The 17,238-nt window shown below is 56.1% G+C and overlaps 1 protein-coding gene across 5 annotated transcripts; it reads left to right on the plus strand.

Annotated features, from left to right (window-relative positions):
* The first annotated feature begins 704 nt into the window (after positions 1-704).
* Positions 705-15,637, plus strand: LOC142024970 (protein S100-A16-like). Of its 5 annotated transcripts, none has more exons than XM_075017367.1 (7): positions 705-833; positions 1,421-1,559; positions 3,258-3,336; positions 7,271-7,311; positions 10,118-10,184; positions 10,919-11,088; positions 13,943-15,637. In XM_075017367.1, exons 5-7 carry the CDS (start codon positions 10,148-10,150, stop codon positions 14,081-14,083), a joined length of 348 nt encoding a protein of 115 aa, XP_074873468.1. In that variant the 5' UTR covers positions 705-833; positions 1,421-1,559; positions 3,258-3,336; positions 7,271-7,311; positions 10,118-10,147; the 3' UTR covers positions 14,084-15,637. The 5 variants fall into 5 exon arrangements, with proteins under 5 accessions (XP_074873468.1, XP_074873469.1, XP_074873466.1 ...); XM_075017368.1 differs by having other exon boundaries at positions 7,274-7,311; XM_075017365.1 differs by lacking the exon at positions 7,271-7,311 and having other exon boundaries at positions 10,040-10,184; positions 13,943-15,634.
* Positions 15,638-17,238: the final 1,601 nt, after the last annotated feature.

The following is a 17,238-nucleotide window of genomic DNA, read 5'->3' on the forward strand; positions in this document are numbered from 1 at the left end:
CTGTTCCCTGTCTTGAGGAATGAACAACGCGAGGCTAAGACAAGAGAGACTAGAGGGGGGCAGGCACAGAGAAACAGTACGACTATTTGTTAGCAGAAGAACGGCCACACTGGATCAGACAAAAGGTCCATCTAGCCTAGTGTCCTGTCTTCCGACAGTGGCCAATAGCAGATGCCCCAGAGGGAATGAGAGTAACAGGGACTCGGCGAGTGATTCATCCCCAGTTGTCCATTCCTAGCTTCTGCCAAACAGAGGCTAGGAAAATCCTCCCTGCCTCTCCTGGCTAATAGCCAGTGATGAACCTATCCTCCATGAATTTACCTAGCTCTGTTTTGAAACCTGTTGAAATTCTGGTCTTCGCAACCTCCTCCAGCAAGGAGTTCCGCAGGTTAACGTGAAGAGCTCCTTCCTTTTGTTCATTTGAAACCTGCCGCCCATGAATTTCATTGGGTGACTCCACTGTGACTAAGGACCATCCTCCAGGGGGTTCCCCACCTTCTGCCAGCTCTACTCCTACCTTGCACTGATAACAGATCCCACTGGGAGACCAGGGCTCAGCTGCCCCCTCCAATCTCTCCCCGCCCCCCTGGCTCCCAGCTTCAGCTGGGTCAGCGCTGGCCTTTCTGCTTCCGTGTCAGTGCCCACATTCCTGCCTGGCAGCCAGCTCTCCGCCACTTGGCCACCTGCCACCAGCTGTCTCACCCCACGTGATGCACCGAACCAGAAATAGCCCCCATCATCCTGCCCCACGCCTAGCCTCCCTTTGCCGCTCACTTGGATCTCAGGCCTTCGCATCTGCGGGGAGCAGCACCCTCCTCCCTCCCCCCACCCCGGTGAGTGCTCGTTCCCAGGGGACGGGGCTTGGGTGGGGCTGGGCTGGGTTCCTGCCTCCCTGCAGCTCCAGCGGGTGGGTTGCTGGGTCGGGTTGAAGGAGCAGGTGCCCTGTTCTGGTTGGTCTCCCGTGGGAACCTGAATGCCAGGGGGCTGGGGCGGCCCCTCGGTGCCCAGGAACTCCCCTCTGCCCCCTGGCACAAATGAGGTGGGGAGCTGCTCTGCGAGCTCGGAGCCCGGCTGCCCAGTCCCCAAGGCAAAGACACGACGGCATTTCCAGGCACAGGCCGAGGAGTGAGAAGAGCAGTACAACAGGGCCTCAGAGAGGGGCTCTGACACCTGCCCCCCCCCAACGGGGGAGGGGCCCCATCCCAGCACCGACCCCCCCAATGAAGGGGGAGGGGTGCCAGGCCCGCATTGCCCCCCACGCAGGGTGATGGGCAAATCAGCTGTCATGCAACTGGTTCCCATGCACCAGCAGGTCCCATGAAGTTTGTAGAGGCAACACCCCCGCTGTGGTCTCTCAGCTGGGCTCGCTGGAGCAGTGGGGGGGAGTTTCTCTTGCCACTGTGTTACGGTGTCTTTTCAGGGCTGATTTCTGACACGCCGAGTGCAGAAGGTGGGACCCACAAGAGACCCGGAAAATACCTCCCCTCTCCAGGCTTCTGCACAAAAGCTTCCCAAGGGCACCAAGGCCCTGACCCTGGGAGGTAGCGGCCACCACCCAGGTGAGAAAAGCCCCTTTAGAAACCAGACAGACATGCCTGGGATGTCTCCCTGTGGGGTAACCCCCAGCTCTTAACCCTCCCGTAGGGGAAGAACTGAAGCTGCACTCTGACAGCCGACCTTTCACTCTGGCTGTGTCTACACTCGCATTCCTCTTTTGAAATAGCTATGCAAATGAGGGAAATTGAACATGCAAATGAGATGCAGATTTGCATATCGGGCGCCTCATTTGCATATTCTTCTTTGGAAAGAGCGTCTTTCGAAAGCAGAAAAGCAGTGTAGACGCTGTTCTGTCGAAAGTAAACCCCATCTCCGAAAGCACCCTGCTTCCCATCAAAACGGCACCTCATTTGCATTTTAGAGTTCCCTCATTTGCATACCTATTTCAAAAGAGGAACACAAGTGTAGACGCAGCGTCTGAGGCCTGGCTAGACACAGCCCCTTCTCTGGGACCAGGAATCAAATCATTGCCTTGAAAAGGTGCTGTATTAAGAGGGGGACCATCCGTCCCATTTTCGGTGGGACAGCTCTGAAATTTGGGTGCCATTCTGGCCTCCCAATGTATTTTGCAAAAGGGGCTAATTGCCCCGTACTTCACAGTGGTTCACTGTCTCCCCCCACCGCGGGAGCCGGGAGCCAGGCTGGGTAGCAGCTCAGCTGCTGCCTGGCTTCCCCCAGCAGGGGTTGGGGCTGGAGATGCCAGGTGGGACCAGGGCTTCAGTGGGGCTGGATCCAGGGCTGGGGCTGGAGGGGGAGCTGGGAGTGGACCTGGAGCTGCAGGAGGTTGCAGCGGGAGCTGAGGCTGGAGGGGGTTGGAACGTGGCCACTGGACTTGGATTTGGTGTGAGGTGGGCCTGGAGCCGGAGACGAGGGGGATCAAGTGAGGGGGTGAACCATGGCCACCGTGGGGTTGGATCCGGAGCTGCCCGGCTTCCCCCAGCTGGAGCAGCCGGGAGCTGGACCTGTGCGGCACCACAGGCTGCCACGCACAGCTCGGGGAAACCAGGAGCTTCGCTAGTGGGGCAGAAGCCCGGTTCCTGGCACCCCGACCATCCGTCCTGTTTTGGCCAGGACAGAGGTCACTGCCCATGCCCCATATTTGGCCGGGAGAGATACATCACACTGTGTATTAGCAAAACTAAAGAGAAACTACACCAAGCAAGAGCTGAAGCATACCCGGATGCTAGCTGTTACAGAGCAAGTCCAGAAAGGGGTGCTTGTCCAGGAAGGTGGGGTCCCCAGGCTCTGCACCCCCCATCCACAGGCAGATGGGACTCTCACTCAGCAGGGAGAACAGGAGGGTTATTAACCTCCAGGGACACAGCGTAGAACAGACTTGTCTGTACAGGAGCCAGAAGCCATCAGTACAATCCATCCTGGGGAGGTGGGCCCAGAGGGGTATCCCGAGCTGGGCCCCTGGCCTCCTTCCTCTCTCTCTCCAGCCAGACCAGACTGACCCCCTCCCAACCGCCCAGTTCCCCTTCCAACCAGCCAGGCCCCTGCTCCTGCCTTTGTCCTGTTTTCCTAGGGAAACTGAGGCGTGCACACACCTCGGGTTGCTACAGGACAGTAGAACACACATGCAAATGAACCCAGGGAATAAAATCCTCTCTCTCTCTCTCTCACACACACGCACACACACACGCACACTCCGCCCCACCACTGCATCACAGACTCATGGCTGGTTCTGATCTCTCTAGCAAACCAGGAGCACTTTCCCTGGCAGGCCCATGGGGCGCGGGCAGAGTGCGCAGCCGGAGCCGCCCAGGGAGACAAGCGGTAAGAGACGCGTCTATAAGGAGTCTGGCCGTTATGGGCACAGGTTCTACAGGGGAACCTTCACCACATCAGCCGGTAACACTGGGCCACGTCCTACGGCCTCGCTTCAATTTAATGCATCATTTTCTCGGCACCCTGCCTCTTCCCCCACCCCAGCAAACTTGTCAAACTCACCCAAGAGCCATCAGCTGTCTGATCCACCCACCTTCTCCTCACCATTACATCTCTATTAAAGTGACAGCTCAACTACCCAGCTGAGATCAGGGCCCCGTTGTTCTGGGTGCTGCACAGACACACAGCGAGAGACAGTCCCTGCCCCCTAGTCTATCTATCTATCTATCTATCCCCATTCACTCCAACCATCCCTTTCCCAGACTGTAGCAGGTCTGGTGTCCTCAGCTGCAGATACTTCCCCTTCCCTCCCACCGCTCAAGTTCCAAGCTGAGGTCTCTGGGGCTGGTGGGCCCCTACGGACCCCTGCCTTGGTCTGGAGGAGGATGGCAGCTGTGTAAGCTGGCCAGAGAGGGCTCTGAGCTGGAAAGGGGCCTGTGTGCAATCGTGGACAGCTTCTACCAATATGCCAAAGGGCCCCCCAGAGTGAGGGCTCTGGACTACATGGCTTTCCAGGACCGGCTCAGGAATAACTTGAGTCATCTCAGAGAGACCTGGTCGCTGGCACCCCAAGGCAGCCAGAAGCATCCGCTGCTTACTGCTGTCAAATATGGTTCCCCTTAGCTCTGCCCTTCATCCCCTGCTAGCCCAGCCCTGGCCTCCCCGCAGCTCTTCTGGTTCCCCTTAGCTCTGCCCTTCATCCCCGGCTAGCCCAGGCCTGGGGTCCCCCCAGCTCTGCCAGTGCCACTCAACCCTGACCTACAGATTCCTGTAAGCACAGCCCTGGGCAACTTCGCCACCAGAACCCATCAACCCACCTATTATCCCAGGCCTTGGCCTCCTCCCGCTGCTCTGCTAATGCCACAAAATCCTGACCCACAGACCCCCTGCTGTGCCATCTCTGGCTCCCCACAGCTCTCCCAGCTCAGCAAGTGGGCCTCCGTCTTAGAATCATAGAACACTAGGACTGGAAGGGACCTCGAGAGGGCATCGAGTCCAGCCCCCTGTCCTCACAGCAGGACCAAGTACCAAGTACCACCTAGACCATCGCCGATAGGAGTCTATCTAACCTGTTCTTAAATATCTCCAGCGATGGAGATTCCACCAATCTGTGCACGGAGGGAAAATATTAGAGGGAATATAACTGTCCCCCAACACCCACAGTCGTCTGTGCTCACCAGGCTGCCCACTCCCCCCCGGCTGGGAGTCCCACCTTACACCCCAAAGCTGCCCCCTGCTCCCCTTGTCACCCACCTCCCCTGCTGCTTGATTCCCGCCTAATTTCCTGCCCCCTCCGGCCCTGGCATGGGAACCCCCACCTGGTCTGCAGCTGTGGGGCTTTTAGGCCATCCCCAGCCCTGTTTCTGGGGTCTCTCCCCAGCACCCCCCAGCGTCGCTGTCACTTGGTGACACAGCCGGAACAGAGACCGCTCTGCCCGGCCGGCCGGCCGGCTGGGTGGGTCTCACTGCTCACGGCCACCTGGGTGGGACCGACTGGCCCTAGGGGACTCTGGGGGTTTCTGGACTGGCCGCAGGCGGGAGGGACGAAAGCAGACAGAGTCTGGATGGAAAACTCTTCTGGCTGGTCTGCTGTCCACCCCTCCCTGCTTTGGCCCTGCCTCTCCCCTGCCCTGGCCTCCTCCCCGACCCTGCTACCCTCTTCAATCTGCCACCCACACTGCCCCCACCCTGTCCCCCTCCCCTGCACCTGCCCTGCCCTCCACACCCACTCTGTGAGCTTCCCCTCCGCTCCGCCATCCACACCCACTCCTGCGTTCCCATCCCTCTCCGTCCATCCGTCCGTCCTTCCGTCCCGCCCCAGCCTTCCCCTTCCCCCCGACCCTCCATTTTCCCTCTACCGCTCTTGCAACTAGACGTGAAGGCACAGACAAGTTTATAAAGACCCAGCCCCAAACCCGCCTTTCCCTCGCGTTATCTTTCCATTAGCCTTGAAGGCTTCCCCTGGCATTAAAAAACGCTGTGACCCATCAGAGAGAGAGAATCCGTTCTGTTTGCAGCTGCAGTATGTCTGCACCATGTTTGTGGGCGTGCAGGTTTTTCTTACTAAGGCCTTCTGGAGCTTGGCACAAAAATGAATAGGTATTAAAGTGGTTATCGAGGATTGAAATAGTGTGGTACCACATCTGTTTAAAAATAGGATAAAATTGCCTTTTGTTGCAACAATATTTGTAATAGTCCCACGAAAACACAACAGACAACACACTGCCAGGGTTCCCTGTTAGCTGTGCAGGTGCGTGGCTGCTCAGGAGAGATTCAAGTGCCACCAAGCAGATCAGCAGAGCACCCACAGGTGGGGTTTTCTGTCTACTGGTGGTGCACATTCCCACATAAGTCAGTGCACATAAAATTATTCCACACACCTGGAGGGAGAAAATCTACACATGGATGGAAAGGATTAGATGGAACAATGCACAGAACAACATAACTGCGACATACAAAACAGACACAGTTATTTGGAAAAAAAACGCTATTACAGGGAAATAAGGAAAGTCGTCTGTCACAGGGGTAGAAGGAAAAGCAAACATTTCTGTTACACGGCTACCAATGTTCCCTGTAAGCTGAGCGCTTGGGCAGCCACCCAGGAGAGATTCAGGAGCTTCCCAGCTGATTAGCAAAGCACCCACAACCGGCAGTGTGTTTTTCCATTGGTGGTGCTCATCTGCACCTCTTGGTGTGTAGCACAACGTTTATTCCACCTCTGGATGGCAAAAATGAGCAAAAGCATTGGTGGCTACGGTCTCTTTCAGAAAGTCAGGCAAATTTCCAGCTGCCCCATTCCTGAAGGGTTTGAATAACAAAGTTCCCTGGCTCCTTACAGAGAAAGTTTTCTTTGTTTATGGTTGTACTTTCTATTGCTTCCTCCCTTTCGACAATGGAGACGTCTGAAATCACTGTAAGGTTTAGCTTTGAAAACAAAGAGAGGGCAGATGTGAGGAGAGGGAGAGGAAATGGGACAAGACTCAGCCGGGTGAGGGAGGAAGCCTGGAGCCAAGAGAAATGAACGAACTAGTCACGTGCGTTATCTTGAAGTAGGGGCAGCTGCAGCGTGTCTAGCAAACTGAGAAGTAGAGGGGAAAACTGAGCGGGTGCCTGAGGAGCTGGGAACCCTCCCCGCTGGCTTGGAGAGGAGAGAGCGGGTGGTCACCTCTTTCGAAAAGCTTTCGCCTGCGTGCCAGCTGGGTGGCAGGAGCCCCCGTGTCAGCTGCAGTTAACTGCTTCTGGGCCCGCGTGCAGCATTCCCAGGTGCCCATGGGCCCGCTCTCCGCTTTTCCCTCTGAAACTCCTCTTAATCCGCTTCCCACGTCGCAGCTCCCACTCTGTGTCCGCAGGGCCCCTTTTCATGACCTCTGATTCGCAGACCCAGGGAGTCTTGTTGCCTCCTGCTCCCTCCCAGGACATTATTCCCCCGTTCAGACAGGCACCGGGTCTAACTTGAGGTTGAACCAGACGCTGGGCTCTGATCCCACTGGTAGCATCTGCCTGTGATTTGTTAGGTGGCAGGTTTGGGTCATCATTCCCTTTGCAGGCCCCGGTCCAATCATTCCATGTGCCGGCTTTTAATTCCGGCCATGACACCGAGTTCCATTTCTCGCCTTATTCTTCAGGCTGGACGACAGTCCCCAAAGTTTCGTGTTGCTCAGCAACTTTCAGAACTGGAGGCAGCTGGTCTCGCTTGCTCACAGGTTCTTAACGGCTGTTCGCCACTGCAGCTTAGCAGCACCCCTGTGTTGGATTTCTAGCACGTAAGCCTACCTGGAGTTGATCTATTTTTCCTTAATCGTATTGTTTTGTTCTATCTCAGCAGGAAAGCAAGGGGCCGACAGCGATCATCCTCTGTAAGAGGTTAGCTTTAGCCATTTGTTTTTTACATTTAGCTATGGGTTAACACAGTGGTTCCCAACCTAGGGTCCATGAACCCCAGGGGGAGCGGCAGGGGGTCCGTGAAATAAAAAGAGAAGAGAAATAAAAAGTATCCTAGCAAATGAGTTTTAAATAAATTGTAAAGTTCCAGGCAAGGATTATTTCGAAATTCAGTCTGTTCTGGTCATGATATGAATGGCCGTCTGAAAATCTAGGTAGTGTTTCCTTTATTGAATTAAGTGTGCCTTGCAGCTGGAGTTGGCTTTGATGCGGGGGAGTTGTGAATGGTTTGGAGAGTGATTGGGGGTACTCACTAGTGAAAAGGTTGGGAATTGCCGTGTTAGTATGTACAGGTTGGACCTTTCTCATCCGCCACCAGACAGGAGAATTTTCTGGATGGCAGAAGGTGAATATTTTCTAGCACTTTACCAAAACTTCCACTGCTGACTGGGCTCTAAGAAGACGTTTACGGATAAATTAACAGGTCAGGAACAGCACAGAACTCTGAGAGCCAGCACTGGTGGCCAGAAACAAACTTTATGGGACCACAGGAAACTTGGCCACACCCATGAGAAGTGGTCGTCCGGCTAACTAAAGTCATGCCGGATTTACAGAGTTTGCTGGACAAGAGAGTTCCGGATTAGAAGGTTCAACCTGTAGCCATATACAGATATATACCTTAGTAAGCGTGAACATATCTGACTTTTCAGCTCAGCTATTTTAACCGCAAAAGCATCTGTGCGCTGACATATGCTGATGGGATTTATCATGTCTGGTATCAAAAAGTGCCAAAACCGTATTGGTCCAGGTAAACCGGTCACCCTGTTTACCACAAAGTAGAAGCTCGGATCACTAAAAGTCATCAGGTGGCATTTCTTGGTATTTTCACTGCTGCTGCCTATTTTAGACATCTGGGGTGTGAAGTGACATCTTAATTTAGGGTTATTATATTTGACCTCTCGAAAAAGAGGACACCCCGAGGGGGAGTGTATCTGTATCAGTATCTACCCACTCCCCTTGTATGAATGTGCTATATGGAGCTCATTCATACAAGGTGAGTGGGTACACACTGATACAAACAGGGCCTCCTCTTTTTGAAAGGTCAAATATGGTAACCCAGCGAAGAGCAACAAGAATGAAGAAAGGTCTCGAGAACACGAGCGATGAGGGAAGGCTGAAAGATTTAGGCTTGTTTAGCTGAGAAAAGAGAAGACAGGCTAGTGGTTTACAAGTACTTAAAAGAATGTTACAAGGAGGAGGGAGGCAAATTATTCTTCTTGGCCTCTGAGGATAGAACAAGAGGCAATGGGCTTAAACTGCAGCAAGGGAGGTTTAGGTTGGACATTAGGCAAAAGTTCCTGTCAGGTGGTCAAACACTGGAATAAATTGCCTGGGGAGGTTGTGGAATCTCCATCTCTGGAGATATTAAAGAACAGGGTGGACAGACACTTATTGAGGATGGTCTAGATGCTGCTTGGTCCTGCCTTGAGGGTCGGGGACTGGACTCGAGATCCCTTCCCAGTCTGGTGTTCTATGATTCCATTATTCTACCCCTAATTCTATGCATATTCAGAGAGGAGTTTGAGCTTAATGCTTCAATCAGACGTGCATCCCCTCAGAATCTTTGGGTGTGGAATTCTGGTTTTGGTTGTGGGAGGTTGGGCCGGAGTGACCCAGAGAGACCAAACACGCCCCTCGACGAACAGCACGAGGAGCAATTTTCTGAGGGTTTCTAACTATCCCCCCAGAGCCCTCTAAAGTTCTCCTGATCTTCTACTAGTTCTAATCTCTCTGTAATTCTTTCACCTTTCCTGTCTGATATGACTCTCCAGCACCTTTCCACCAGCAGAAGGGAGTGGGCCCTTCCGCTTCTCCAGCGGGAGCGTTAGTGTGGTGTTATACTAGCACATAGGTGTTGTGTATGCAAACCATAGTTACGTAACCAACCAGAGCAACCTAACCGGCATGCGAACGTTCTCTCCAACATTTAAGTGTGTGAAATTCCACCACGGACTGTGATGAAACTGTGCCACGAGGATATGGCACCCAGTGAGTGTGTGGTCACCGCCTCCAGACACAGAGCTCATTGTATTGACAGCTGTGGTCCAGAGCAGAGGCCAGACAGAATGATGCTTAGGTCAGACAGGGGAGCCATCAGCCCCACCTCAGCTTCTAACACCGGTCAGCACAATTTTCTGTGCCGTTCCAGTGCCTCCCACAAGGCAGGGGTGAGCAATAGTTTTACGTCGGGCCCCGCTTTTCTTCCCTGAAACAGGCAGGTCCCTTGCAACGGGTTTAATGTCACCCAAACCAGTGCAGTTCTGTTCATATGAAAAACAAAAGAAAACAAAACCAAGCCTTGAAGCAGGCGGAAGAAAATGAGCCTGTAGAATGTAAAAACCTCATCAATATGGTCCTTGAATGGGAATACTGAGACGTAAATTTCAGCACGTTTAATGAGATGGATGAGCCTGAGACCCAGCAGCCGATCGTGCTGCGCCCCGCCCCAGAGTAAATTTCACCTCCCTTGAGGGGCCTGCCCCCCACTTTGCACACCCCTGCCTCAGGCATCATGTCTCTGTTCTGCTGTTTCTTTCTTTTAACCCTTTTTCTGGATCTCGAGCCAGCCCCGGGTGTTTCCCCATTGCCACATCACAGCCGTGGCCGCGGTCTGCACTATCGTCCATTTCTAACACTTACAACTTTTCAAGCCTACAGTCCCTGCCCGAGCCTTAGTGATTTGCTGAGCGATTGGCGTGGTGTTCACTGCTGATTCTGGTCTCCCTAGCACGCCAGGCACACGTTCCCCTGTGGGCCAATGGGGCAGAGTTTGCAGCCAGCTGGGGAGAGGAGCGGTAAGAGCTGCACCGTTTATGAATTTGATCACTCCTGGCTCCGGGGAACTCAGTCCCTGAAGCTCTGAATGGAGCCTTCTTGCCATAATGGCCCCCACCCCAGAGTCGCTCTTCAATTTGATAATTTTCTCTCACACTCCCTGGAACACCCAGTCGAATGCAAAACTCACCGACCTCTGCCCCATCTGCCCCCCGCTTTTTATAATAGTTGTATTGGAGTAGCAGTTAGACAGTCTGCTGTGCCGGGCTCTGCACAGACACAGCGAGAGACAGTCCCTGCCCCAGCTGGGCTCAGGGCCCCGTCGGGCCGGGTGCTGCACAGACACACAGCGAGAGACAGTCCCTGCCCCAGCTGGGCTCAGGGCCCCGTCGGGCCGGGTGCTGCACAGACACGCAGCGAGAGACAGTCCCTGCCCTACTGAGTTTACAATCTATGTATACAAGGGGAGATCTGTTTCTCTTGTTTATTCAAATGCGTTGCTGAGGTCTAAGGAGACGGGTTTACAAACAGAGCAGCTAAAAGTCACTGTCCTTTGAGCAGAATGATGGTCGCCCACAAGCAGAGCTGCCTGGGACCCATCTACCCGTCCATCCCCACACGCTCCCGGTCACCCCTTCCCCAGACTGCAGCAGGGCGGGGGGCCCCAGCAGTAGATGCCCCCTCTGCTCTCTGTCCCCCCAAGTTCCTAGCTGAGGGCTCCAGGGCCCCTACTGACCCCTGCCTTGCTTTGGAGGTGGACGGCAGCTGAGCGAGCTGGCCAGGGAGGGCTCTGAGCTGGAAAGGGGCCTCCAGGCCGTCGTGGACAGCTTCTACCGCTACGCCGAGGATGCCGAGGGGTTGAAGCAGCTGGACCTGGCGGCTTTCCAGACCTTGCTCAGCAATGAACTGAGCCATCAGCTCACGGTGAGACCCGGCTGCCGGAACCTCAGGGGAATCGGAGCTGTCAATTTTTCACCGCTAGCAAAGGGGGATTTGCTGGTTCCCCTTAGCTCTGCCCTTCACCCATTGCCAGCCCAGGCCAGGGCTTCCCCCAGGTCTGCTGGGGCCCCGCACTCTGAACCCACAGCTCCTGCCAGCCCAGCCATAGGTGCTCACACCGTGGGTGCGACAGGGCTCAAGCAGCCATAGAAGAAATAAAGGGGTGCCCAGCTCCCTCCAGCCAGAGTGGTTTGGACCCTGGGACTGGCTGCCAGTCAAAGATCTGCAGGCGGGAAGCCCGTGGGGGCGGGGCAGTAGAGAACAGCTGGCGGGAGGGCAAGTGGATGGGAGGGGCTTGGGGAGAGGGCGGAGCCATGGTGGGAGGAGGCAAAGTGTGGCAGGGAGCTTGGGGAAGGGGAAGGGGCCGGGGCAGGGAGCGGAGCATCCGCTGGAGAAAAGCAAAGTCAGCCCCTGTGAGAGCAGCCCTGGCCTCCCGCCACCGCCCCCAGCAGCTCTGCAGGGTTCCTCAGTCCTGACCCACAGCCCCTGCTCCCTCAGGGCTTGATGCCTCTCCCTGCAGCTCTGCCTGCCCCACTGCATCCTGCCCCACAACCCCCCATCCCAGCTCTGCCAGCCCTACTGCCCCACAACCCCAACGTTCCCTCTCAGCCAGCCCCACTGCATCCCAACCCCCAGCCACCCCATGCCAGTTCAGCCAGCCCTGAGCCACAGACCCCCTGTCCCAGATGTGCCAGCCCCACTGCCTCACATCCCCCACATTCCAGCTCTGCCAGCCCCACTGCATCCTGACCCACAGCTCCCACATTCCAGCTCTGCCAGCCCCACTGCATCCCGACCCACAGCCCCACATCCCAGCTCTGCCAGCCCCACTGCATCCCGACCCACAGCCCCCACTTCCAGCTCTGCCAGCCCCACTGCCTCACATCCCCCACTTCCAGCTCTGCCAGCCCCACTGCATCCTGACCCACAGCCCCCACTTCCAGCTCTGCCAGCCCCACTGCATCCCGACCCACAGCCCCACATCCCAGCTCTGCCAGCCCCACTGCATCCCGACCCACAGCCCCCACTTCCAGCTCTGCCAGCCCCACTGCATCCCGACCCACAGCCCCACATCCCAGCTCTGCCAGCCCCACTGCATCCCGACCCACAGCCCCACATTCCAGCTCTGCCAGCCCCACTGCATCCCGACCCACAGCTCCCACATTCCAGCTCTGCCAGCCCCACTGCATCCTGACCCACAGCCCCACATCCCAGCTCTGCCAGCCCCACTGCATCCCGACCCACAGCCCCACATCCCAGCTCTGCCAGCCCCACTGCATCCCGACCCACAGCTCCCACATTCCAGCTCTGCCAGCCCCACTGCATCCTGACCCACAGCCCCCACTTCCAGCTCTGCCAGCCCCTCTGCATCCTGACCCACAGCCCCACTGCTGTGTCAGCTCTCCCTCCCCACAGCCTTCAGAGCTTGGCCTCCATCTTTACTTGTCTCTCACCTCTCCTTTACCCACACCCACACGTCTGATCTCACACATGCATCTGATGTTGCACACACACACACACACACACACACACACCTGACCTCACCACCCCCGCCCACACCACAACGCACACACACACACACCTGATCTCACCACCCCCCACCCACATCAGAACACACACACACACACATCTGATCTCACCAGCTCCGCCCACACCAGAACGCACACACACACACACCTGACCTCACCACCCCCGCCCACACCAGAACGCACACACACACACATCTGATCTCACCAGCTCCGCCCACACCAGAATGCGCATGCACACACACACACACCCCTGATCTCACCTGCCACACGCACACATCTGATCTCACCAGCCCAGCCCACACCAGAGTGCGCACACACACACCTGATCTCACCACCCCCACCCACACCAGAATGCACACACACACACCCCTAACCTCACCACCCCCGCCCACACCAGAACGCACACACACACACACCTGATCTCACCACCCCCGCCCACACCAGAACGCACACACACACACCTGATCTCACCCGCCACACGCACACACCTGATCTCACCACCCCCACCCACACCAGAATGCACACACACACACACCTAACCTCACCACCCCCGCCCACACCAGAACGCACACACACACACACCTGATCTCACCACCCCCGCCCACACCAGAACGCACACACACATCTGATCTCACCACCCCCGCCCACACCAGAACGCACACACACACACCTGATCTCACCCGCCACACGCACACATCTGATCTCACCACCCCCGCCCACACCAGAGCACACACACACAGCTGATCTCACCAGCCGCGCCCACACCAGAATGTGCACACACACACACCTGATCTCACCACCCCCACCCACACCAGAACGCACACACACACCTGATCTCACCCGCAACATGCACACATCTGATCTCACCACCCCCACCCACACCAGAGCGCACACACACATCTGATCTCACCACCCCTGCCCACACACACACCTGATATCACCGGCCCCGCCCACACCAGAATGCACACACACCTGATCTCACCACCCCCGCCCACACCAGAACACACACACACTTCTGATCTCTCTCTCTCTCTCTCTCACACACACACACACACACACACACAGCTGATCTCACTCACAAACACACGCATACACACCCCACCCTGCGTTTGTGAGGAGCCCTGCTAGTTTGGCCTCTCTCTCTCTCTCTCACACACACACACACACACACACACACATGGCTGATCTCACAGACCCCCAACCCAGTGGCTCCCCCGGCAGTGACGTGCTGGTTCCTGGGTTGGGTTTAGAACACCGAGTGCAAGGAGGCAGCTGTGGACCTGTTTAACAAGGTGGATGCCGACAGCGACCAGAAGATCTCATTCGATGAGTACTGGGACCTCGTCGCAGAGATCTGCCGCGTGATCCGGCACCGGGATTATAACGAGTAGCGACCAGGGCGCCAGGCCCGGTGGGGAAACCGAGGCACGCACCTAACTGGGAAACAAGCCCAAAGCCTTTGCTTGCAGCACCCAGGACAAATTAGCCCCTCCCCCCACCACACTGTCCCCCCACCGCCCAATCCATGAACGTTAATGGCCTTAATCTATCTGCCTGCTGGGGTCCCCCCACAGCACCTCTCCTGCTGCCCAGAGCCCCTGCTGCCTGGAGCCTACCCTACACCTTTGCTCCCATCTCCCCCACTGCAGGGAGCTGTTGTGCAAACATCTGCTCAGTCCAGTGCAGCCCAGGTGGAAGTTCTGCAACTTTCAGTCACAACTGGTTTTAAGTCCTCTGTGATGATGGGGGGAGTTGGGGGGGCGGTGAGGCTTTTATTCACCTGGTTGGGTTGCACGTCTTTCCTAGTGTCCTGCAGTAACCCGAGGTGGGTGCCTCAGTTTCCCCAGACACAGCATCAGTGCATAGTGGTGAGGGGTGGGATGCCTTCTCACATGTAGGCAATGGTCCTCCTGCTCTTTGTAACCTAGGCAACCAGGTGACACCTTTCTTCCCTGGGAAACGGGACAAAGGCGGGCAGAGGGGCTTGGCTGGTTGGAATCGGAACTGGGCTGTCGAGTGGGGCAGTCTCAGCTGGCTGGAGAGGGAGGAAGGAGCCCAGGGCCCTAATCTGGGGACACCTCTGCCAAGACAGATTGTACTGAGGCTTCTGGTTCCTGTACTGACAAGTCTGTTCTGGGCTGTGTCCCTGTTGCCTGATAACCCTCCTTCTGAGAGTTACATCTGCCACCCCCTGCTCCGTGACATCCTGTAACTTTCTGTAAGCTGCATAACAGTCAGAGCCTGCACACCCTTTGAGCTATTGTAACATCTCATCGCAATATGGGAGTGTGAATTTCTGCAAGAAATAACGTAGCCACAATGTATTATTTTAGCATTTGTATAAAAATATAAGTAGGTTGCTAATACTTCTCGGAGCTTTGTTTTATAGGTAGAGCTCTGTTTGACACTAAGTTATATTTTGTTTGGGAGTGAGGAGAGTGTGAATGTACACAGTAGAATCAATCCCTGAAGCCAGCTGGCCTGGACAACCAGCTGCCCACAGCACCTGGATGGCCAGAGAATAATACGAGCTGAGCCCTGCAAAAGAATCCACCCAGGACAGAGAGTGGCCCCGTCAAGAGAAGATCGAAGTCCCATCTGTGTCCTAGGGCAGTGGGATGGGACAAGAGTTTTGGATTGAAGCATATAAACAGATGGGTGCAAAGCTGCAGGGGTTCTTCCTGCTATCACCACGCTGCAGGAGTTAGTCACAGCTGGCTGGGAAGGCAGAAGGAGGCCCTGGCCCTGGCCCCATCTCCCAAGATGGATGGTACAGAGCTGCAGGGAGAGCAGCCAAGCCGTGGGGCTGTGGATCAGGACTGAGGCGCCCCTGCAGAGCTGCCGGGGGATGCAGGGGGTGCCGGGGTTGTTCTCACAGGTGCTGGTGCTTCTTGGAAAAAAAAAAAAGCAAAGAAACCTTGAACTTGGCTTGAAATTCTCTGGGAGGCCAACGAGGCGCTGAGAGAACGGTGGGTGACGCGAACGCAGCCTTTCTCCCCGGGTGGGATCATCAGCCACACTACCCCAGCCACCGCTCAGGGGAAATGCATGAAGTGTTGGAGAGTTGCCATAGCAGGCGGTCGAGCACTGCTGACTCCAGTGGAGGTAGGGCCAATTCACACCAGTTGAGATCTGACCCATTGACTCAATGGAACTGTGGCCCATTGACCCCAGCTGGGATCTGGCCCATTGACCCAATGGAACTGTGGCCCATTCACACCAGCTGGGATCTGACCCATTGACTCAATGGAACTGTGGCCCATTGACCCCAGCTGGGATCCGGCCCATTGACCCAATGGAACTGTGGCCCATTCACACCAGCTGGGATCTGGCCCATTGACCCAATGGAACTGTGGCCCATTGACCCCAGCTGGGATCCGGCCCATTGACCCAATGGAACTGTGGCCCATTCACACCAGCTGGGATCTGGCCCATTGACTCAATGGAACTGTGGCCCATTGACACCAGCTGGGCTCTGGTCCCATAATATTTATGCAACATTGGTGTTTCTCTCACCTTTTCACATGTTGAGTGAAGAGCAGCGGCTTTGGCTGTAGATCCAGTTCAGTTCATCTTCTGAGAACTAGTAGCATTTCCTCGGGGCTCTAAGCAGGCCTCTGGGCACGCAGCCAGAGGGAGAGGTCATTGGAGGGGTGGAACGCAGCTCTGATTCCTTCACTGGAGGGGGGAAAAGGAGACAGGGTCGGAGAACTGCCTTTTCTCTCTTGGGTGTATAACTCTAGATACTCCGATACCCTCTCTGCTCGGGACACCTGGCCATGCTACCTTCATGGTCACAGCTGGACATCCGCCAGCTTCCTACTGACTGACACTTTTGCTGGGACTCAGTTTAGCTGTTTGCCATTAAGTACACCATGACCAAGACACCCAATCAGAGCTGTCCCATCCACAGGATGGTTCAGGGTGGCCGCCCCAGGCCCTGTGCTTTGTGCGGGACCCCATGGCAGCTGGCTCAACCGTACTATGGACAGCACCCATAGGCCCAGGGCAGCCAGGGGAAATAAGTGGGGGGCTGGTGCAGACTGGTGGCAGAGGTCCCCCCAGACTCATCACAACAGTGGGAGGCAGAGTGACTGGTCCCAGTGCGTTCTGCATCCCACTGCTGCGGTGAAGCCGAGCGCAGTGAGCTGGCTGAGGGTGGCAGTGGGGCTAACCAGAGCAGGCTGCCGCCCTGAACCAGGTCCTCCCCCCTGCCCCATAAGTCCCATGGATCAAGTAGCTGCAAGGATGGGACTTCAGGCAAGGGGAAGGGACGAAACTGGGGCAGGATGGGTGGACCAGAGGGGGATGGAAGTGGGGCCTGCAGCAGGGGTGTTACCCTGGATCTGGCACACTAGTGGAGTTTGCCCCAAGCCCTGCCCCCACCCCTGGGACAGCTCTGCACCTAGTTGCCTTTGGGTACCCTCAAACCAGGCCCTTCGGTGTCTAAATTATAAGAGTGGAGCCTGCAATGAGCTGTGGGTGAGAAGAGTGGGGACGAAGCTCATCACCAGCCTGACAGCGTGCTCTTAGGGCTCGTCATTCC

This window comes from Carettochelys insculpta, chromosome 22 (assembly GCF_033958435.1).
Source record: "Carettochelys insculpta isolate YL-2023 chromosome 22, ASM3395843v1, whole genome shotgun sequence".
Taxonomy (NCBI): Eukaryota; Metazoa; Chordata; order Testudines; family Carettochelyidae; genus Carettochelys; species Carettochelys insculpta.

Excerpts from the sequence above, each read along its gene's own strand:
- LOC142024970 (XM_075017367.1), top strand. The coding sequence starts at position 10,148 with ATGGGGCAGAGTTTGCAGCCAGCTGGGGAGAGGAGCG. Across the intron at positions 10,185-10,918 it reads GCCAGCTGGGGAGAGGAGCG|GTGGACGGCAGCTGAGCGAG; the intron begins GTAAGAGCTGCA and ends CTTGCTTTGGAG. Across the intron at positions 11,089-13,942 it reads AACTGAGCCATCAGCTCACG|AACACCGAGTGCAAGGAGGC; the intron begins GTGAGACCCGGC and ends GGTTGGGTTTAG.